The 22,913-nt window shown below is 50.6% G+C and overlaps 1 protein-coding gene across 1 annotated transcript; it reads left to right on the top strand.

The window, feature by feature from the left end:
* The first annotated feature begins 721 nt into the window (after positions 1-721).
* traf4a (tnf receptor-associated factor 4a) lies at positions 722-22,482 on the top strand. The gene is made up of 7 exons (XM_048981272.1): positions 722-1,248; positions 14,210-14,261; positions 16,045-16,149; positions 16,254-16,415; positions 17,331-17,492; positions 18,306-18,461; positions 20,205-22,482. The coding sequence occupies exons 1-7, from the start codon at positions 1,106-1,108 to the stop codon at positions 20,835-20,837; spliced, it is 1,413 nt and encodes a 470-aa protein (XP_048837229.1). The 5' UTR covers positions 722-1,105; the 3' UTR covers positions 20,838-22,482.
* The last annotated feature ends 431 nt before the right edge of the window (positions 22,483-22,913 follow it).

Raw genomic sequence — 22,913 nt, 5'->3', positions numbered from 1 at the left:
TAAAATGATGAAATAGTGCAGCAACAGAGCACCAGTATTGACTCTCAAATACAGAGACTTCGTTCACAAGGCAGCGTTTTTATTCATTATTTTTCGTTTCATTGTCTTCATTTCCTTACGTTTTATTGGGTATTTCATTCCGAATGTATGCGGTCTGCGTAAACTTGAAAGGGTAAGATATCACTGGGCATTTGGTAAATAAAACGTCCGATTTACAGACGACAGTCTTACACTTGCCAGCATGACAGCGCGTTTTCCGCAAGCGTGACGGGGAATCGGGCATCGCGACTCATTGTTCACATTTTGAAACAAGAACAATGCGTGCATGGGCACGTTAATATGACGAGGCGCACATCCGCCGCTTGGGGGCGATCTTTCTCCGAACGCCCAGGGAAATATACAGCGTAAATATAATAAACAATAGCATACAATGGAAGTGTTTACTTATCTGTAAAAGTATGCGATTTTACAAGTGACTTTTCTACCTCAATAATACGCCATTTAGATGTATTATTAATTAATCCGATTGTGTTTTAAATCCACAAACTATATATAGTATGTATCTTTAGGTCATTAATATAACACGTATTCTTGCATGAATGATTTATTAAACATATACCGAATAAGCTATAAGAATGCTGCTGGTGACGGTATACACAAAGCGAGGCTGCCTTTTAATCGCGGCTCCTCCCGCAAAGCTGGGTGGGCGGGGTGTGTACCTTAAACAGATGGGATGCAACTATTGTCCCCAGTCAGGCTGCGATTCCTGCGTGAGGAAAGGGAGGCGTACGTATGTGTGACACTTTTCCGAGTCGATCCTTCTCTGTAATACCTAAATCCCTTTAGGAAGAGACGACTGGCAAGTTTTAGTACGACGCCTTTGCGAATCGGCCTCCGGGGTTTCCTATTCGCCGCACACAGCAGCACTTATTCCCTACGGCTGCCCTTGACGTTTGGACGTGGATTTCAAACCCTCCCTACTGACGGATGTCAGCGGCGCTGCTGACGGACGCTGCAGCTTCATTCCACGGCGCCCCGAAAGGCGAAGAGCCGGAGAAACGAGTCGTCCACCCCAGACAGACATTTTATTTCCAGTCCAGCGGCAATGCCGGGGTTTGATTACAAGTTCCTGGAGAAGCCGAAGCGACGTTTCCAATGTCCTTTGTGCAACAAGGCTATGCGAGAACCCGTGCAAGTTTCCACATGTGGACATAGGTTTTGTGATACGTGCCTACAAGAATTCCTAAGGTAAATGATAGAATCTGATAAGATGACTCGGATGAATCAGATAAATGAATTCGTTTTTTTGACAGTTTAAGATGCGTGCCTGCTATGTGTCTTCTGACGTGTAGGCTATTGTCGGACCTTCCATGTCTAGATTTAATGGATTAAATAATCTAAGTGAAGCACTTAGTCAGTGATCGGGTGTATTTTTAATATCGCTATGTCTTTATACTTGAAAATAACAAATGTACTTCTGTCAGCGAGGGCATTGTGAATTGTGAAGGGGAGTTCGCACCCTTTCTTATGTGCGTCTGTCTTCTGCTTTACCTGGGGTAGGAGGCGTTGGGTCAGTAAGAGACAAGCAGTCCAATAAAATGTTCCAGTTGCAGTATGGTTATTAATCACTTTAGTGATCCGTGTCACCCAGCTCGCGGGGTTTAATCACGGTTATCAATGCTGCCCTTTCACTTTTACGTCAAGCTGCCCATATGTAAGGGCTAGTTAGGAAGTGCTTTCAGAGGCGCTCCCTGGGGATCCGGCACTGTGGTCTGCGCCCGTGTCATCGGGTTGATGTATGTTAATACGGCGCCTTACATGCCATATGGTCATAAGTTATGCTTGCATATATTTTAAATAAATCAATAAAACAAGACTATATGCAACCCAGCACAACCTGACAATGCTGTTTTATCCTTCATTTTAGTTAAATAGCGTGGTTAACTTGTGTTTTTGTGTTTTGCCTTTTATATCTATCTTCTCATTGTTTGAGCAAATGTCAGCTCTTAGTTGGCTTTTTCTGTTCAAATGTCTCCAGCATTTGTTTAAACGTCTGTTGTGGTTTGGCTAAAAAAACACTCTGGGACAAAGAAAGTTTTGTATTTTTTTGTTTTCAGATTTGGATTTTCTGAAATGTGTCATGTGGATATAAATAATGTTACGCTGACATAAATAATTTACCTGTGAAGGAAAAGTTGCTGATCAGCCTTTTGGGAGTGTAATAGACGCGTAATTGGCCCTTTCATATGACCTGTTTCTGTCGTGTACTGGCGCTGGGCTCGTTAAGTCGTGGGTGTTTCTGTTTGTTTACCTGCACCTGTTCCGTTTAGTACAAAAATTCACGCAGGTACAGCTCTGTGCTTTCAGTTTTTATAAAACTGCAGGGAGACCGATCGCTGTCCGTGATCAGTCAGTCTCTCAGCTCCTCCTTATTTTTGTGAAGCGCTTGGTGGTTCATACTGGCGATGCTGGAGTGCGGTGCCTAGCTCAGCTGCTGTAGGCTGCGTGGCAGCTGGAAGCACACATGTAAGCGATTATCCACGGCTGTCGCTGCTGATGGCAGGCGGAGCTGCAGTGTGGATTCGTTTGCGTGTGCGTGTCTGCGTCCGTGTGCGCCTGGGCAAAAACAGCCCCGGGATCTGCTTCTGTCTGCCATGTTGGCCCCCGGGCGGTCTGTCGGCCCGCTTCTATACCGTCCAGACAGACGGGATTAGCGCAGTTCTACTGTTGCCTCCATCGCCGTCGTCCCGGACCGTACGGTCATTTGTGCGGAAGTAATCTGTGCTGCCCCAGTCACTGCGGGGCTTTGCGGACCGGGGGCAAACGTGACTTTCCGTACCCAACCCCCATTAGTCGTGTTTGGTGACTAAACGCACTGCTAAACGGTTTTTCAAGAATTCCGTGGTGTTTATTTTGTAGCCGCATGCAAACTTTGCTAGTGTTTTATCTTCCGTGTGGTTTGTCACGGAATAGTGAGAAGGGATAACGCATAGTCACGGAGGTTAGTAGGCCTAAATAATAACCAATTATCTTTTATTTATATATATATAATATAAAAAATCAGCCGTCTCAATCAACCTTCAGATCCTGAACCACACTGAGCAATTGATTTGTATTGATTGCTGTAGATGAACAGAAGGTTCTTAAGAATTTCAGCACATCTGGTTCTTTGTTCAGTGTTGAGTAACCCTGAAGACACCAGCTCCTGGTCCATGTGTGTTTGTGTTAAGATGCCCCGTGTTTGACTGTCGGTATAAGCGAATGCGTGGGCTGGCACGGATGTTGCTTGTCACCCGGCAGTCGTTACACTGCTCCAGTGACAGAACCACTTGGAAGCAACACATGTCAAGTTAGGCCCTGAGTCTCGCTTCCCAGAATGCACAGCGAGTATCTGGTGGGAGCGAATGCTTTTTGCCATACTTTCGCACAGCCACCTCGGAGTCTGTTTTATCACCGTCATTGTCACTCTTATGTCACCGTCCATGAGAATTGTTAGGATCTAACCCTGCTATCACCGTTTCTGTTACTAATAATAATATGTGTACATTCTCCACTAAGCCTTTGAAATACAGTGTAACTGAAGCCGAATTCTGAGAATGCGACTAGTGAGTGTTTATAGAGAGTGATTCGCCCAGACTTGCTGTCCTCCTCTGCTCCTGACGCTAACACTTGCCCCAGGACCCACCCATGCCTACCTTGTGCAACAGCCTGGCATAGCCCCCAGAGAACTCTCTGGAAGTGTGAATAGAAGCGTACTCCCTGGCTTAATTGCCGGGTGGAAAATGCTTCTTTTAAGGTGGCTATGTTCAGTTTCGTCCCAGCTATTTTTATAAAGTGCCCTTCCCTACCATATAAATCAAGCGGGTGTGAGTTTTTGGTTGCCCCAGGAAAAGTGGGGTGCTACCTAGACAGGCGTGTAAATGGGGTGCGGCAAGCTTCCTGCTGAACTGGGCCTGCAGAGTGGGCTGGTCAGACCTTCTTATCTTGGGGGGGGTAGAAAGCCTCTGTGGCGTCTTCAGGGAGTTAAGGGATTCCCTGTGTGTTGAGTATCCTTAGCAGGTTAATGATGTCACTTCAGGTGGGACTTGGCACATCAGCATTGTTGCTGTGTCAAGAGAGGGGGAGGGAGGGGGGGGGGGGTGGGCTTTGAGAAGCAGATTATCTGTGGGTTAATTCAAGGGTGCATTCAAGGTGCTTATGTGGGTTGGGAAAGGCGGTTCAGCCAGAGACAGCATCAGTCTAAGAAGGCTGGGTTTGCTCAGAACAAGACGAGCATTGAGCACGTCGCGATTTCCCAGGCCGAGCGGAAGCCTGGCGCCCCGAAAGTGTGGGCGACTCCCGGGCCGCGTTTGTAAATATTACAGACGGCTCTCCCGAAAGTTTGGGCTCCTCCGGGCTCCGATTCTTTTGTCTCACAAGAGGCGCTTGTTCTGCCTGTGTGCCTCTCTGTCTACAGCTGAGGGGCACTGCTCGTCGTTGCCCCCCTCCCTTGTTTCTCTTTGACACCCCAGTCATAAGTCTAAAGCCTCTTTGTCCCTCTGCAGGCACCCCAAACCCAGTACCTCCATCAACACCCTGCACCCCGACACACACACACACACACACCGACACAGACACAGACACACTCCTTCCGCCTGGAAATGATAGCTTGCAGCGAGTGTACAATGAGCTTATTGCGACGGAAGGCTGAGTTTAAAGAGGGGAAAGGAAGGTGATTGATGTGGACTCCCGGGGGGGTGGGGTTAGGATAAAGTGCTATTGGTCTTTCAGCAGCTGGGGGAGATTGGGGTGAGTGTCAGTTCTCTCCATTAACACCCAATGAATCGACTTCTGTCCATTGTGTTTGCGATTTATTGTGGGGGGGGGGGAGGTTGGAGGCTGGGGGGGGGGGGCCCAGTGTGGAGCCACTTTGTCTAGTATGATAGTGAAGGCTTCTATGAGGAATAAATGGGGTATGGGGGGGGCGGAGGGGGCAGTGGTGCCCAGAGCCACATAGGAGCCAGACTTGCCCTGGCATATTTGGAGGGGGGGTTGCCTCTGAATGGCTCTGTGTGTAGGTCTTACTCACTGCCTCTATTGATCCCTAAGAATCAGAGGGACATCCTGTCACAAGTGCCCCAGCTTCATCGGAGACCGTTTGAGAAAGACAGGCTCAGCACTTTCCCGATAATTCCACCAGAAAATCACCAGACTCTCTTCAGTCTTCATGGCACAGAGCAAGTCCTTATGGCCGCCGTCAGTTGGCTTTATTGATGTTTTCATACTTCTGGAGTAAACGACGGTTATTACAGGGCACTGGCACCACTGCACCAAACCCAGTCCAGTCAGCCAACTCGGCTTCACTAGAGGCACACATGTGGTGTGACGTGTGACTGGTCATGTGCAGCCCAGCTTTTTATCTCCAAGTACATGTCAGATGACGGGAGTCAAGGTGGGAGTCAAGGTGGGAGTCAAGGTGGGAGTCAAGGTGGGAGTCAAGGTGGGAGTCAAGGTGGGAGTCAAGGTGGGAGTCAAGGTGGGAGTCAAGGTGGGAGTCAAGGTGGGAGTCATGGCAGACCTTTGTGGTCAAATGGCCTCTGAAACCTGCACCTTGCTTTCATGGTTTACAAGAACAAACCTGCTGCAAATGGTGAATGGCAGCCTTTTGTTGTCACACTAGCAGTTAGCCTCACCTTTTAATAACTGACAAGGACAAGCAGAGTTTACAGCCAGCCTTGGTGGGCAAGTTTAATGTTTAACGCGATTGTCCTTCCTGCTCATGCAGGTGCAGGAGGCCTGACAGCCCGAGTGCCCCTGTGACAGACTGCCTGTATAGGCTAAGCACTCGGCTGAGAAGTTTTTTTCAAAGACTCTTATCTCCTCCTGGGAGTTCAGCCATGTTTGGAGTTGCTCCTTTGCTGTTGTGGCTTTGCAGATGTTTGTCCCAACAGAGATAAGTCCAGTGCTCAGTGTTCTTCGGAAAAAAATCATCTCAAGAAATTTATCTTTGTACTATTAGCAGGGTGGGTGCTGACTCTATCCAGTGGCATCTCCTTGTCTGTTAGAGGAGGACTTTGATACAGGAGATGGAAAATGTGAAAGGTGGGATTTAGAAATTAAGTATAACAAGGCATGTTGAAATGATGGGTGGGTCCAGGGTGAGGTTTATCCTCCTGGATTGTAAAGATTTGGAGATTCAAAGAACAGTCATGGATGAGAAAAATGATGATGAGGTTGTGGATGAGAAAAACGAGGATTAGGCTGTGGTCCTTTGTCCCATGTGACCACAAGAGGGTGGGGGGGGGTTGCTATAAGGATTGGATGATGTCATCTTAGATGGGTGCCCTCAGGAGAGGGTGTCCTCCGTTCCCCCTGCACGGCTACCCATGACCTTTCTTCCCTCTACATCAGGCCCGAGCAGCTCCTTCAGTTTGTTTGCATACTTGGAGTTAACAACCAGCAAACTCTCAGGAATCACAAGGCCCCTGTGTGAACGAAGCCAGCAGAGAGTAACACGAATGTAAAGTGGGCCCACTCGGCATTGCGGCGTGGACATTATCCCGAGCTGGAGTGCCCCATTACCCTTCATATAACAACATTCCTGTCCTTTTCCACGCTCCTAGTGCCCCATTATTCACGGTGACACTGCATTCCGGCCTTGCCCCCCTCCTCTGTGGGGAGCCAATGGTTTACTAACAGAATGAGCGAGAGCAGTCTCGGGGGCCAGCGGCTTGTCCCGACGTGTCTGTGGCCCTGGGTGCCTCTTGTACTAATAGAGATTGCATCCCACCGGGCAAACACAAAGGAGCGGTATTCCAGCTATGTGCTGGAGCACCTTGTGCCCTCACGCAGCAGGGCGGGGGGACGGGGGGGCAGCGGGCCTGGGCAGCCAGCTTCTCTCGATTCCTGGGTGTTCGCCAGCTGGACCAGGCAGATGGACGCCCGGAGTAGGTCTCTGAGTCGGATCTCTGAGCAGCGTTTGATTCTAGAGCTAGATTCTTCTTCAGAGGAAGATGGTTTTCAGTTACAATCAGTAAATAAATCATGTTATCAGGAAGCAGGTGTAGGTACATGGTTTGTCTTTGGAGCCAATACATCGGAATTCCAAGGTCTAGTGGTGCATCACCCTGATTTGAGGTCAGATTTCTTGCTGCTGTGTGAAACAGCTGAGTGGTCTAAGAGGTGAAAGTGCCCCCCCCCCCCAGTCCCTGGTGCATATCCGAAACTCTGGCACGTGAGGAATCTCAGCTGTGAATGGTGAGCAGCTGGCGGAGCAGGGAGCGTGGACCACTTCGGGGGGGGCTCACAGCTCTGGGGAGCACCTGTCTCTGTGAAAGGCCCCCTTTTTGAGCAGAACAGGTGTCAGCTGAACAGTTAAACCTCACACTCTTGCCCCCCCCCCACATTGGACACATATCCGCCGTCATCGTCCTCTTGGAGGGACATCAGTGGGATGGAGCACCCCCACATTCGCTTCCTTCCTGCGTGGCAGCTCTCCAGCCTCGCTCCGATTACCCCCCCACCCCCCCGGGCTACGTGGCCCACTACCTCCGGCTTGAGCACAATGCACAGTGTCTCTAATCACAGGACTGGGGGTGGTGGGTTTTGCTCCCTCACACTGATATGTTTGTGGTCTTTCTTCGTTCCACAGCGGAGTGTTTCAGCCGCGACCAGATGCTTAGTTCCTCTACCAGCTTAATACCAGGTCTAGAGACAGCAATCCCCCCCCCAACCCGCCCGGAAAGAGCACAAATACTGTGACTCAGAAGGGTGGACAGTTAGCATATGCTGCCCTCTGTTGCTGGTGGGCTGCTATGGCATTGCCGTAAGGTGGGGCGGCCGGGGGGGGGGGGTGTTGCAGGCGGGGTCAGAATTTAGCTGTGGCGAGCTGGAGCTGTGTGATGGGGGCATAGGGCCAGCAAACCTGTGATCATGGAGGGGGAGTTCAAACCAGAAGCTGCCAACAGAGGCTGTCCACAAGCAAGAGACCTTTGACCCTTGACCCTGCTACCTGAGGGGGCACGGACCCAAACGCACACAGTCCCTCTCTGTTTCCTTGGTTATTTCCAGCTCACTCCGTCCCATAATCTGAAATCCCATCTGCTCGATTCTGACCTCCCCCCCCCTCCCCCCCCCCCCCCGACCTGCATGACGGTGGTGTCTACGAACAATGCGGGGTGGACACCAGCCATGCCATAGGGTGCAGTATTATGGGACGCTGCCCTGCTTAATGAAGGGGCAGCAGGGCATTCTGGGTAATTGTGAGGACAAGAATGAGAGAACTATTTATGCTCTCTTTCTGAATGCATGCATTCATCCATACAGTGCAGGCTGCTTAGGTAGAGTCAGGAGTCCCTGGCCTCGCTTGGTCTCTCCCCACCCTAATTCACCCACTCTGAGTCCCAGACTCAGCTGCATTGCAGTAGTCTGGCCTTTACTCCAAACCGGTCTTTCTGGATACTTTTTCCACAATAGCATTTACTAAATATAAACTCCATTCCCACCCGTCCACTACCCGCCAGTGTTGATCCCGCAGTTTTGGGAGATCTCTTGGTTTTGTGGGGTTTCCGTGTGTCTTTGGACATGCGTAATTTTGGGGAAATCGAGACACAGCTGCTATCACTTGCCTGTTTTGTTGCCATTCTCTGCTCTGTGAGTCATATTCTGCACTGACGTCTCGCATGCCTGTACAGGTAATGACGCCCCCCCCCCCGATACCTCTGGCAGACTGTGCGTCTTCTGCCATCTCCGATCTACCTTCAGATTGAGCATCGGAGTTCTGAAACACGGTCTAGGTGCTCTACGGATGTGCTACGCTGCATTTGTGCACCATGATTAGTTTCCCGCCGATCCGGCACCATGGTCTTGGCGGTAGAAGGTGTCTTGTATAACGCTAGATAAGGTGCCGGTACGCGTTTCGAGTCTGTGTCTGCGACCCACCGAGGGACGGGGCCTTTAGGGTGTATTCTCCATTGAGAGGAGGAGGGCTGACTACCAGGAGGGGTTAACATCTCGTCTGGAAGTAGTGGGGTTCAGCAATGCCATCCCTTGGCAGTAATAATAATGGTGAGCTGTTATGTTTAACCACTGATTGGCACGTTTCGGGCCCAGTAGGCGGGCTGCTTCCCAGATCCAGCCTAGAGACGCCCTTTGAGTCCAAGAAAGGTCCACAGAATATGAATGGTGTGACCGTTTGGATAAATGGCCTAATCGAGATTCTTTCTGTGAGTGTCCAAACCCAACCAAAGACTAGAAAAGTCACTCCGGACTGTTGTGTCATTCGAGGTCTGGGAAAAACCCAGGCAGCTGAATCGCATGCAATGCACCTCGACAAAAACCCTTCCCAGGTCATTGTCTGCCACTCCAACAATCGCTGCAGGCAATGATGTCAATACCGGCTTAGCCTGAATGAGAATGAGCCCAGGCAGCCGGCCCGGTTTACACGTGAAGTCACCCTCAGAATCCCTCCATCGTTTAGGAAGGTGCCGGTGTCCTGCTTGGGACTTCCATGAAGTACTCTCGTGCCCACACCTCATACTCACACAGCGGCCATTGACCTTACTGTACCGTCTCAAGGCAGCAAGAAGAGCTCTCTGCTGGGAGCTGGTATGTATGTATCCCACAATGCCTCAGTGCACCACTGACTGTGTTGAACTAGATCCTTTGAATTTTTCAGCAGATGGAAAGACTGAGCTCCTAGTATTAGAGGAAAGAAAACAATGCCTGCTTTTGTCAGGTTTTTGTGAATGGTTTGCAGACTGCTGGCTCTGCAGCCATGTAAATAGCAGGGGTGAGTGGCGGCATGATTTTGTTCTGCTCCGTTTTCAGAGGTGGGAAAGGACGAGTTGTGACAGAGTTTGCCATTGCGTGCCGCCGGAGCGGCATTGCGTTGGTAACCAGCTGCGCGGGTGGGGATTCGGATTCTCCATCTTCAGGGAGAAAATCCAGGTTACTGGACGAATACAGTTGGCTCAGCTTTATGGGTAGGAATCGGACAGGCTGGTACTGGTGGCTAGACAGGTTCTGCTGTAGGAATGACTGTCTGGTGCCACGTGCCGGTAAGACAGGCGGGTGAGCTCCACGTGGCACCGCCCGGGCCAAGCAATCCGTCACAGGGATTATCTGCCCATCCCACCTGCTGTGGGGGGATGGGGGGGCTTGCAGTAATCTGGTGGTCCTGGTTGTTTTGGGGCAGCAGGCCGGGATGCCGCCAGCGATTCCGTACTCCCATTTAAAGGGGGATCATTTCACGAACAGAAGGAGGAATGACGAGGGGTTTCCATCGAGGCTCTTGAGGGACTCTTGTCTGTGCTGTCAGCCTCATTTTCCAGCTCGCCTTGTCAACGTGCTCCTACGTTAATTTGACTTTCCCAGGCTGGATCCTCAGTGTTTATATACTTTCTCATTTTGACCCAGAACCACAGCCTTCCAGCGGCGTTTCTCACGGAGATGGCAGAGAAAGTTTCCCAGTGCAAGCTGCTACCTCACGCAGCCTGGGGCTACCCTGAATCCCCTTTGACGGTGATTTGCGGTAACAATTAGCGAGAGGGCGGCCCCTGTGACCAACCAGCTTAAGCAAAGGCGGGTTAAGGAGACGCCCAGTCTCACTCTCCCGGGTGATTAGCGAACAATGACACGTCCGTTTTTGTTTGGTGTTATGAAATGCTGGGATACAGCTGCAGAAGTGGCTGTGGATTATTGGTGCTGCTGTTCAGTGTCTCAACCCCCCTGCAATTTCCCGGTAAGTAATACCCAGGTGGCGGCTGCGGTGGGTGTGTCTCACGGTACGCTGATGCCCCCCCCTCCCCCCCGGCGACTGGCTGCTGCGACCCCCCCCCCCCGTCACAACACCTCAATCAGTGTGCAGTTGTGAGGCTGAAAAAAGGCAGAGCATGCTCTCTGAATTTGCCTCCCCCCCTTCCCCAGCAGGCCGCTAATAGTTTGCAGTTGGAATGCCCCCACCCAGCCTCTCCACATCTTCCTAACGATCTTCTTAACTTATCAAACGGAGAGAGAGCACCTGAAGAGCAACACACACCTGGGTGCCAAACCTGTTTGCCAAAGTCACCTCGGGCAAAGCTGGCCCAGCGCGAGAGAAATTCGGGGAGGTTCGTGGGTACCCCTTAAAACGGCTATGGAATTTCAGGGGGCGTGGCTGGACCTCTGAGTAGCGTTTTGGTTTTGTCGCTGCACGAGGGCAATTTTAGGGCGTGGTGGGCCTGCATTTGGCCCTCAGCTGCCAGATCCTCTCTGTCAGCAGCTGCTCCACCCCTGGGCTATCCTCCCGGCAAAGCTGTCTGCCCTGGGAGTGCTCACGTTAGAGCATCTCTGTAATTAAAACGACAATGTCGTCGTGGCGACACCCTGGAACACCTCACGGCCACCCGTGGCGTGTCTGTCTCATGTCAGCGGACACAGAGGTCAGCGGTTGATGACTCGTGTGCTCCTGTTTCAGAGGGGGCTCGCTGTCCCCAGACCTGCCCTCCCTTCTCAGCCTTGGATGTACTGTTAAGATCACTCTCTGCTCCCTGTCCCAGCCACAGGTGGGACAGCCACTGAAATATGCTTCATTTGCACCTTATCATACAGATTAAATGGGTTGGGGAAGATATGGTTGGGACATGCATTTGCAATTTGCTGACTTGGGAATTTTTTTTTGCATTTGCGCTGCACCAGAAAGCATTTATTTTTGTCAGCTGGTAAACCGGGCCTCAAGCGGGGAGGGTGGATGGGAGGCCGCGCTGAAGCCAAGCCTTAGCTGTACTTACCGCCATTAGCCGTGTTAGGGGCATGAGGGAGGTAAGAGGCAGGCAGGGCTGACCCCCCCGACATGTTCAGCAGGCTCTGTGGCCGAACAGTAGGTGGCGTGACGGTTTAGGGTTAGGGTTGTAGGGTCAAATCCCAGCAATGTAACTGCTACTGGACTCGCATGTCTCTACCAACAATCTGAGCTCAAAGGAACCCAAGCCTGATATGTCACTGTGTGCAGTGGGTGTGCTGACCTCAAGGGCGAGCAGAATGACCAAAATATAGCAGCCTGTGAACAAAACTGGGCCGCTTTGGTAGCTATGGAAACGAGCGTCCCCTTCCCAGCAGTGGCGTGTGCAGCCTGGACCTCAACTGATTCTGGAAAATACCGTGTTGCGTAAATTGTGGTTAAGGGGAAGATGCTGCGTCACCAGTGATGTATGGCAATCACGTCCTCCATAACTTGCCGATACAGATCAGGGATTCACCTTCGACACGCCTGTAGAATTTACCCTTTTGGTGAGTCATCCTTCTAAAGGTCAAAGTTCGGTTTCCGCAGAGATAAGCTGGCCCTGCGGGGCGCCGCTGTGCCGCAGAGCACCATCCGCCTGGGCTGCGCTGCTCCACGGAAAAGCAGAGGTTGGTCAGGTGAAGAGACGTGCTTTGTTTCGCCAGGCTGAAATTTGAGACACTAGGTGGTTTTACTGTGCCAGGTAATCCCGCCCCCCAACAGAAAGTGGGCAGAGAACTGCACGGCTCTGGTGTGCCCCCTCCTTCAATGACAGCCACCGATGTCCAAATAAAAGCATAATCTGGAAAAAGTGGGACATGGTGGCTTCTGTTTCCATTGTATGCCCCAGTCTTCCATAATTAATACATTACCCATAATGCAATGCACATGGCTGACAGTTTCTGTAGTGAGAGAGAGAGACTTGATGGTCTCTCATGGTTAACTGATGAAACAGAGAGACACAGTACGTGGTGGCTTACTGTGCGCCATACGGAGGTCGTGTTTGGCAGGTGGACAGGTTCACTGCGGCCTGGCGTCCCGGCATCTCCCGTTCCTACACAATTCCCCCCCTCCACCCAGCAGGCCAGGAAAAATAACGAAGGCACACTACTGGGGGAGCATCGGGGGTGTGGGGGTGGGGGGCAGTCGAGTGCCGGGAAGAGCCGCCACATGCTGGCGGATTTGGGGGATTAGAGGGACTCCCACCGAGATGAAACGTGGTCCATGCCCAGGAGAAGGGTGGGGTTTCGGGGCTCTGGGGGCCCCCTGAGGACGCCCTGGGGGGTTATGGGTTTGTTTAAGGTGTGGCGTAAGGTGACCTCTTGCTGATGAGCAGGGCACCACTGTGGGAAAGCCGTCCAACAGATCCAGGAGCCATGGGGCCTGGCATTCGGAAGGTTTCTGGAAATTTCTCAGATCGCACTCATACAGGGGTATACAGGCCGGAGTGCTTTTTACTTTGAAGCAGTCTGTGATGCTGATTTAAAGCTCAGCTTTAAGCCAGGCTGATGCCTGTGTGTGTCTGTCTGTCTGTGTATGTGCATCTATGTGTGTGGGTCTGTGTCTGTATGTGTAGGAGCTCACACACCCCTCCGCACCCACCCCATCGCCCGCAGGGTCTCTTCCCCCAGTCTCGTCACTATTTAAGGCTGCATTAATGCCCTGGTATCGCTGTGTGGCTGTTTGTCTGGCGTCTGCAGATCAGGGGACACTCTGCCGCAGAAGATAGTCTCCTTGACCCTGTCAGCCACTCTGGTGCTGTGGGATTGCCTGGCGTTTTGGGGGCGGAGCAGAGAGCAGGTCCTCCGCCTCCCCGATTTGCCTGCTAATGAGCTGCCGTAACTTTGAGCCACATGAGTGGGGTGTTGTGATTAGCTGGGCCTGCATCGTGCTGTGCTGCCTCAGGCCACCGCGTCGACGTTCTCTGTGCGTTAGACGCCCTCAGCTGGTTGTCAGTCCAGCCCAATTGTAGCCCTGCGGCCAATGGCTGTCTGTTCAAACCTGTCCTGTGAGTAACTGGTTTTGACTCGTCATCTGGGACTGTCCGTGGTACCGTATCGGCTGAGCGGGAAATGTTTACCACAGCTGCCATGGTGACGTGGAGGTCAAACTCACCCCCAGTTTACTGTGAGCCGATTTTATGAGAGTCCAACACCCATTTTTAAAGCCCAGATATTAGTGACCTGAGGGCTTGGCGCCCTTCTGATCACATGGGAGATGTTGTGTCATGTGACTCTGGTTAGGGGTGTCTGTGGGTTGTTGTTGTTGTTGTGGGTGGGGGGGGGGCATTGCAGAACACACAGTTTGGAATCCAAAATTACCTGTGTGTCTGCAAAGCAGAAAGTTGCAGAAAACGTCTGAGTTGCAGGCCTTGAGGGTGTGAGAGAGAGGGAGGGACGGAGAGGGATGACTAGCCCGATGCGTGCGTGCGCTGTGTAACGCAGTCTCTTCCCTCTTTTGTGTGTGTTGCAGTGAGGGGGTGTTTAAGTGTCCCGAGGACCAGCTCCCATTGGATTATGCTAAGGTAAGCCTAACCCACACCATCCATCTCTGCTAATTGCATGAACTGATGACTGATAACTGGGGGGGGGGTCATGGTGGATACGTCCCCGAAGTGAAAGCTGATTACAAACAGAGCTGTCTTTGTTCCCCATGGTCCCTGAGGAAGATGGCCACCAGTAGAGCTGGTGTCAGTGGAGCTGGTTTTGCGTACCTGTGCACCGTCTGAAGTGTGTCTGTGTGCGAGACCTTTGGCCTGTTGTGGGAGCCGCCTGCCTGTAATCCCTAAATATTTAATGCGATTTCATTGGAGGGGCCAGTCTGGCGGCCGAATCTGGGTCTCCGCTGTTGGCCAGGTCTCAGCCGTGGCGGTCTGCCCTTCACGGCACGGCAGTAAATCTCCTGGCTCTTCCGGCAGCCCCCTCCCCCCCAGGCGGTTTAATTACGCTCCTCCCGGGTCTCTTTGTCCTTTTTCATTAAGGTTTAATCAGTGAAAATGTGCCGTCTGGCTCCCGTTTATCCTGCGTCACGGCGGCGTAGCTTGCGGCTGAGATGGCACATGGCGACGGTAAGGGAGCTGCGGCAGCCACGCGCGAGCCTGCAGGGGCACTCCCGCCAGGGTCCCGCATGTGCCAGAGTCTGTGCGGCTGGCCGAGGTGTTGCTACGGCGACCTGCCAGAAGCAGGAGTGCGCTGTGGATGTCACGGCCTCCTGTCCCGCCCCCTCCCCCGTCTCCCCTAAAGCCATCCACCTTGATGAAGACGGTTGGGCGTGAGCACACAGAAACTGCTCTGAGCGAATCAGGTATCAGTCATGGGGGGGGTTAAGCTGCAGGCATTCCCCCAAAGATTTAAAGGCCGTTGCCACGTGTTTCTGTGCTTTCCCTGTGAGGGACAATGAAGCAGCCAATCCGTTATCTCTGTGGATTTCCCTCCTGTCGAACCAGTGGCTGTTGCTGGGACGCTGTAATTCCGCATGCGCCCCTGCCTTGCACCGACACAGGCCCTCACCCCACGGATACACCAGTGTTGTGTTTTGTGGGTGGTGGTATGCTGGCAGCTCTGCTCGCATTGGCTCACCAGCCCTGACGCCTTATTCGAGGATTCAGACCAATAACATCCCCCTGCCTATTTATGCCTGGGACGTGCAAACGAAGGCAGGCTCAGTCCGCATCCAATGAAAACCTGCACTCCACTTCGTTGTGATGTGACGTGTGTTCTTACATTTTATTAATTTCTAAGTGTCCCCAAGGCTGTATACAGCTAAGCAGTCCAACTATTTATGCCTTTGGAATTAGAATGCAAGAATTTCCATGCTACTAAAAATACGCATGTCTTTAGAACATTGTGCATACTGTGCGCATACTGCACTGTCTAAGGACAGAAAAGGTGGCCCTCAGACCTTGTCTTCTAGCTCCTGCTTGAGCCCATGTCACTCAGCAGGCAGGCTGACCTCCGACTGATGGCAGTAATCAGTCTGCAGCCTCTCACTTCTCCCCTGCATGACAGATTGTTTAGCTTTGGTTTCTTATCCTGCATACTGTTGCATGGAACTGATTTCACGGCAGCTATAAATCAGAGATAAAGGGTGAGCTAAGGCAGAGTAGATTTCCAGACTTTACGGAGTGCTTAACGAAGTACATGATCATGTGACAGGAAGTGTTTTCTAACTGCTACACAAAGAAATCATGCTGGTCCCACATGATAACCGTCTGGGCGCATCTGGTGCAGAATTCCAGAAGTATGCAGGTGCCCTGAACTGTAACTGTAACCTATGCCCTCCTTACGTGGGGGTCGGTATCCCTGCAGATCTACCCCGACCCGGACCTGGAGCAGCAGATCCTGTCCCTGGCCATTCGCTGTATCCACAGTGAGGAAGGCTGTCGCTGGAGCGGCCAGATGAAGCAGCTGCAGGTGTGTGGAGTCTTCCTCGCTTTTCTCTCTGCGGTCCCGTGGGATTTTCTTTATTATTAACATCACCATGGAAACACCCTCCCCCCCCCTTGCGGTTCCAACAGAGTCACTTCTCTACTTGCGCCTTCAACGTGGTTCCATGCCCCAACCGCTGCGCCGCCAAGCTGACGCGGCGAGACCTGCCCGATCACCTGCAGCACGACTGCTCCAAGCGCAAGGTGAAATGCGAGTTCTGTGGCTGCGAGTTCACCGGCGAGGCCTATGAGGTGAGAGCCGCTCCCCCTGCTTCTCCATGACCCCAAACCCGCCTCCAAAGCCCTGTCTTCCTTCCACTAAGCGCACACTGCACGTCTCTGAAATCAGGAACTAAATGGATTTCAGTTAACTACTTAAATAAACCTCCAGTCTGTGGGTCTTCTACTTCATTCCAGCCAAGCTTCCAGTGAAGTTTCCAGTGCGTCCAACATTCTGTGATGTTTGTGCTGCAAAATGTATTTTTAAGGGCAGTATTTCTGTAAAAGCTCTCTTTGATCCAAACTCAACAGCGCTGACTTTGGTGGAAGCCCCACCCAGTCGATGAAAGCCCCCTTGTCGCTTACAGGGCGGGAGGCCTAGTGTGCCGGTGCCTTTTATTTATAGACGGTAGGCTGTTTAAAATAACAGGACAGTCGGGCAAATGAAAGGGCAGCCCTGGGGTCCTCAGTGCTGCCCCATTGCCCCTACCCAACAGGAGAGTCACTTCTGAGCATGAGCACACTGCAGTCTCTGTTATCTTTCATGTCGTATTTGTTCTTGGTCTTGGCCAGCCCCAGCCGTGCTATTAGCAGACACAGAGTCCATCAACAGAGCAGACAAGGATCATTTAACAGATTTACGTAACTAGCTAATGAACGTTTAATTCATGTATGTAGTCTGACATATAGAAAAAAACGAATGTGGCTTTTCTTTCCATGAAGTCATAATGGAATTTGAACCAGCAACCTTCTGGTGTTGGGGTGTCCTATGGCAGCCCTGAATGATGGAGTCAGACACATCCTGTAATGTAAACCCCTGTCCTTTCTGTGCCCTCAAACCAAGAAATCAATATTATTGGTGATTATCCCGCTGTGGTTGATTCTGTGTGAGACTCCTTGTAACATGACATGAATTTGTCGTCCCCCCCCTCCCATGTCTCTTCCAAGAACCACCAGGGCATCTGTCCCCAGGAGAGCGTGTACTGCGAGAACAAATGTGGGGCACGGATGATGCGCCGGCTCCTCTCGCAGCACAGCGTGTCTGAGTGCCCCAAACGCACACAGCCATGCAAGTACTGCGGCAAAGAGTTTGTCTACGACACCATCCAGGTCAGCCCCCCCACGCCCAACCCCGGAAGCTTTCTTTTCCAGTTTTTTTTTTCCTATTTTCTCCATCTTCACCAGCCCAAAATCCAATTTGAGTCTGCTCAAGCTTGAAATTGTACAAGGAATGCGGGATTCAAAGTTAGTCAAGGTTGTGTGTTATTGAAATGTTCCTGGGTAAGTGCTGCATGGCCCCAGCCCCCTGGGGGGGGAGGTGCGGGGGGGGGGGTCCATCTCCATATGGTCTTTCTGTAATAGTGCCCCCCCCCCCCTCCGTGCTGTGTTGTCCACTGGTTCTTTGGTTGTTGATGTGTTTGCATGCTCCTTGTTGATGGCCATGTTGAGCAGTAGGGGAGGAGCTGGGGGAGGAGGGGGGTAGAGAACAAGCCTTGCTCAGTACAGGAGCAAGCCCCCCCCCCACCGCTGTTTGTGCTGCCTAACACCCTGCATCCCTGGCTCCAGCTGCCCAATCCTCAGCATTTCACTGTGGGGGGGGGGGGGGGGGGGGGGGGTTCGTGATTTTTACACCCAGCTCGCAAATGACGATTCTGTTTACAGTGAATTTGGCTGCTGGATAGAGCTGAACTAGTCAGGAACGGGGGAGGAAGCTTGATTCCTGGCCGAAATATATTCTAACACCCTGGGGGGGGGGGGGGTGTGCGGGAGGTTTCCTTTCTATTTTTGACTGATTGCCAGTGTTAGTTTTAATGACTTAGTCTAGGGGTGCATTTCAGGTTGCAGTGACAGATGGCGGGGGGGGGGGGGGGCTGCCAGCTGTTTTATCATTGCTGACTTGGCTTCGTTTGCTTCCCCACGCAGAACCACCAGTACCACTGCCCACGGTTCCCAGTGCCCTGTCCTAACCAGTGCGGCACACCCAACATTGCCCGCGAGGACCTGGCAAATCATGTGAAGGAGAGCTGCGGAAGTGCTCTGGTTCTCTGCCCTTTCAAAGACGCTGGCTGCAAACACCGGGTAAGCAGCCCTAATGCTAATGTTAGCGGCCTCCAATAGGCCCTTGTGCTAACACTACTCCACTAGCATTAATGCTAATGCTAACCCTACCCGCTAAGCAGTAGTGTTAACACTGACACTATTCACTTCACCCCAACCCTATTGGATTGCTCCTATTTACCTGGCTCTCACCTAGTCCAAGCAACTTCCATCACTCAGCCTCCTCAGCCCACTGGTGTCTTCAAAACCTTGTTCTTTCCATTAGCAATCATCCAAAATTAGTTTAGCTGGTACTTTTTTCCAGTTGAGGATTGAAGCATTTTGCACTCATATTTGCTTATTTCTTCTGCCTGCTGTCTCCATGCTTGTCTGACTAATCTGCCTGATATACATGTCTTTCTTACTACTAGTACAAAAAAACCCCCCAATAATTTATATCTATAACCGCAGGAGAAGTTTTTGAGTCAGAAGGTTCCATGTATCTCACATATAAATTAGCTGGACTTTTTTTATTCTCCATCTGAACTTTCTCTTGTGTCTTTTCTCAAAAACAAGAATGGTTCTGGAATTCCAGAAGCATTGCACGACAGATGGCTGGGCTAAATGATAAAATTATAGCTTCCCTACAGTATAGACCCCAGTAGGGAGGGAAAAAAAACACACCCAGGCATGCAGATGTTCCACAGCGCTCGGAATGGCGGCTGTCCAAAGGCACGAGCAGTATTCCAGGAGCATAAGACAATACATTCCTCTGGGAATTCTCAGCATGGAAAATCCCTACGCTTGACAGCTTGGGTATAAACGTGCAGCTGTCTACAGTGATGTTCCCAGACTGCTGCCCTAGAATTGACGAATGGGGCTTCGATCACTTTGAAATTAGTCTTTTTTGTGGTTTACAATCAATTCATTCACACTTGAAGGACCTGACATCTTGTGTAATATCCAATTAAATTAGACTTCAGTTAGGTCAGTGTTTCCCAACCCAGTCCTCGGGGACCCCGAACAGTCCGCGTTTTTGCTCCCTCCCAGCTTCCAGCCAATCAGGAACACTGAATACCTGGTACACGTGCGCTAGGAGCAGAGAGGAACCCAAAACATGGACTGTTCGGGGTCCCCGAGGACTGGGTTGGGAAACACTGATTTAGGTAGTTCTGTATAGGGGAAAAAAGACCACAGAGATTATGGCAGTTCAGAATCCCTGCCCAGAGGCAGACTCCCCATAAAGCAAGTGTAGACAGCTACATTGGGCCTCAAAAAACAGAATTTCCAGAAGTTATTTTGATGGATATGAAATAATATCATTTAAAATGATAACAGCATTTCTGCCATTAGAAATTTTAGGGACCGCTTTCAGTAGAGACAAAGGCTCCCCTCCCCAGTCTAAGCTGCAATGGACTATTCCAGCCCTGAGACTTCACACTAGCCAGGGTTCCCTTCACACTTGAGTCTAGTAGCACCGGTAACATATCTTCACTCGTGTCTTTCATACCATCCCGATAGAGTAGTAGACAGTTTGTGAAAAGATGTGGAGAGAAAACAATAAAACAAATGCATGGAAAGATTCAAGACTAACATTAGCCTAAGAAGAGCAAGAACACAATAAGAAACTCTGATAAATAGATGGACTCAAGCAAGACCCCATTCCTGTGTTCCTCTAGAGCCACTAAACCCTTAAGTCCGCCCCTGTCCCTACTGTAGAACTAACCTCACTTTCTGGCTCAAGAATTTAGTCCCTGTACCCAACCTCCTTCATTTTTTTTGCAGTGCCCCAAGCTGGCGCTTGGCCGACACTTGGAGGAGACCACCAAGTCTCACCTGACCATGATGTGTAGCCTGGTGGGACGCCAGCGGCAGGAGCTGCTTGAGCTGCGGCGGGAGGTGGAGGAGCTGTCCATCAGCCACGACGGTGTGCTGATCTGGAAGCTGTCTGACTACTCACGCAAGCTGCAGGAGGCCAAGCTGCGCAGCAACCATGAGTTCTTCAGCCCCCCCTTCTACACCCACCGCTATGGCTACAAGCTGCAGGTGTCCGCCTTCCTTAATGGCAACGGCAGTGGTGAGGGGACACACCTCTCCATCTATATCCGTGTGCTCCCTGGAGAGTATGACAACCTGCTAGAGTGGCCTTTCTCCTACAAGGTGACCTTCTCCATCCTGGACCAGAGTGACCCCTCACTCTCGAAGCCTCAGCACATCACGGAGACCTTCAACCCTGACCCCAACTGGAAGAACTTCCAAAAGCCATGTAGCACCCGCAACTCACTGGATGAGAGCACGCTGGGCTTCGGCTACCCCAAGTTCATCTCCCATGAGGAGATCAAGAAGAGGAACTACGTCCGAGACAACTCCATCTTCCTGAAGGCCTCCATAGAGATTCCTCAGAAGATAATTTCTTGAGAAGTCCAGGATACTTTTGGGTAGGGAGCCGAGACTGATGGATGATGGGAGTTAGTCCATCTAACAGCCCTGTATTTCTTCACTTGAACTCTGCCTCGACCCAGCAACTCCAGGGGGGAGCTCTGTTCTGGACATTCTGACCATGGTGGATTGGCAGCCATTTTTCTGGCTGCTGATCTGAATTGGACGACAAGATGAGTCTTTGGTCTGCAGAACCATCGCTCTCTGCATAAGTTTAATTGATTTGTTTCGTGTTTGATCTGCAACAGGAAGCCTTGAAAACTCAATAGTGCCTCGTAGTTTTAAATGTGTTTGGTGTCTCAGTCTCTCCACGATGCTGACATGGGGGTGAGAGCTGAGAGAGACATTTAGTCGACGTCTTGGGAGAGCCAGCCACCAAGAACGTTTTGATTGTCTTTCATGCACCAGTTAGGCCCTCATGACTATAGAGGGATGGATGGAACCCCACTGAAGCTATGGACATTGAATTGAACACTCATACACACTTGAAAATGTGGCTGTTTTTGGTTTACATGTATACACAGGTACTCCCTATTCCAGAAAATAACAATGGCTTTTCTCCGTTATGAGACTGTGAAATTCATTGACCACTCCCACTGCTTTTTGCCAGTGACTCAAATAAGATCTCTCATTGTGTTCCAGAAGCTTCTTAACCTTTGAGCATAAGAAGGAGGCTACATTTGTAACAGTGGGCAGCAGTTTTGGCTCTTTGTACACTGACGTTGGACTTAACAGCCAAGGAATAGTGGCCGAGATTCATCTGCACGCAGGCTTAACATTGATTTTAGCATCTATTGCAAAAACCATTACGAAGTCCTATCAACATCGTGTTGCTAGTCACAAAAACCTCAGTCCCATGTGATGACAAGTAACTAATGTGGACCAATTTACGTTCGTGTGATCTTGAAAATTGCTGTGCATGTGACCATGCCACTGTCCATTGGGCTTTAGCCTCCTAAACTCTTGAGTCGCTGGCAGAAATGGGATGCTAGGGCTTCAAACATACGGTAGCCATGTGCTATCGCACGTTACCTGGGCTACCATGGGGCACCACCACCTTTGTGGTAGAGCAGACAAGTGGCCTTTGACAAGGCTAAGCTGAAGGACAGCTGAAAAAGCGATTTATATCGAAGGCCATTAAAGGAATTATCAGTATATACAAATATATAAATGATATATATGTCAACGTATATGGTAATGTAAAAGAACAGCACATTTTCAGTCATTTTTACTCGTTTATTCCTGGTTTGATTTTTCTATATTGCCAGTCAATTTTGCAGCTATTAAAAATCAAAGTTCTGAAGAATTTTTGTACCCATATTTTGCAACAAAAAAAAGAAACATGGTTTTTACTAGCGGATGTTTGTGGGAGGATCTGGCGTTGTGCATGACAGTTTTAACATTTCTACGTTTCGTCTCTCCAATAACTGCGTTCTGTTCGTTTGTTTCCTCTTCCCTCCCCCCTGTTAAATGTCTTGTCTGTATAGTTTCTTTTCCCGATAAGTATTTATTTTACCGTGTCGTTCCGTGAGCCTGGCTGAAAAGGCAGGTTGAGTATTTTTAACACGTTGAATGATGACTGCTTGTCATGTTCCTCTTTTGAAATAAACGCTAATTGGCTAAAGCGAATGCGTGCTGGTATCGAATGCCGTGCGTTCAGCGCGCGGGACTACGTCGCGAGAACTAAGGTCACCTCGGTCCGTGCTGGATTGTATTTTACTTCGTACATGTATTTGTCCTTCATCGCTCAGCACATATTTACTCATGGTATCGTTACGTATTTCATGGTTGGCGTCGCTCTGGTTACAGTGAAAGCAAATGACATGCTGCATATGACAACAAACCGACCGGTTTAGCTGTTCCGCGATCCTAAAAGTAGTCCACCTTCTAATATTTTTTCCCTTTTAAAGCGAGCCTTTGACGTGAGTAAGTACCTTTTTATTCCGCGCATGACAAGCATAAATCCTCGTCGGGTGAATGTCGAAATCTGCACTGGCTTTTTCTAAACCCTCCATATGCCTCCGTCTGCTAATGTATATCTTACTGCACTTGTCC

This window comes from Brienomyrus brachyistius, chromosome 17, assembly GCF_023856365.1.
Source record: "Brienomyrus brachyistius isolate T26 chromosome 17, BBRACH_0.4, whole genome shotgun sequence".
Taxonomy (NCBI): Eukaryota; Metazoa; Chordata; class Actinopteri; order Osteoglossiformes; family Mormyridae; genus Brienomyrus; species Brienomyrus brachyistius.
This window is presented reverse-complemented; position numbering and strand designations above follow the sequence as displayed.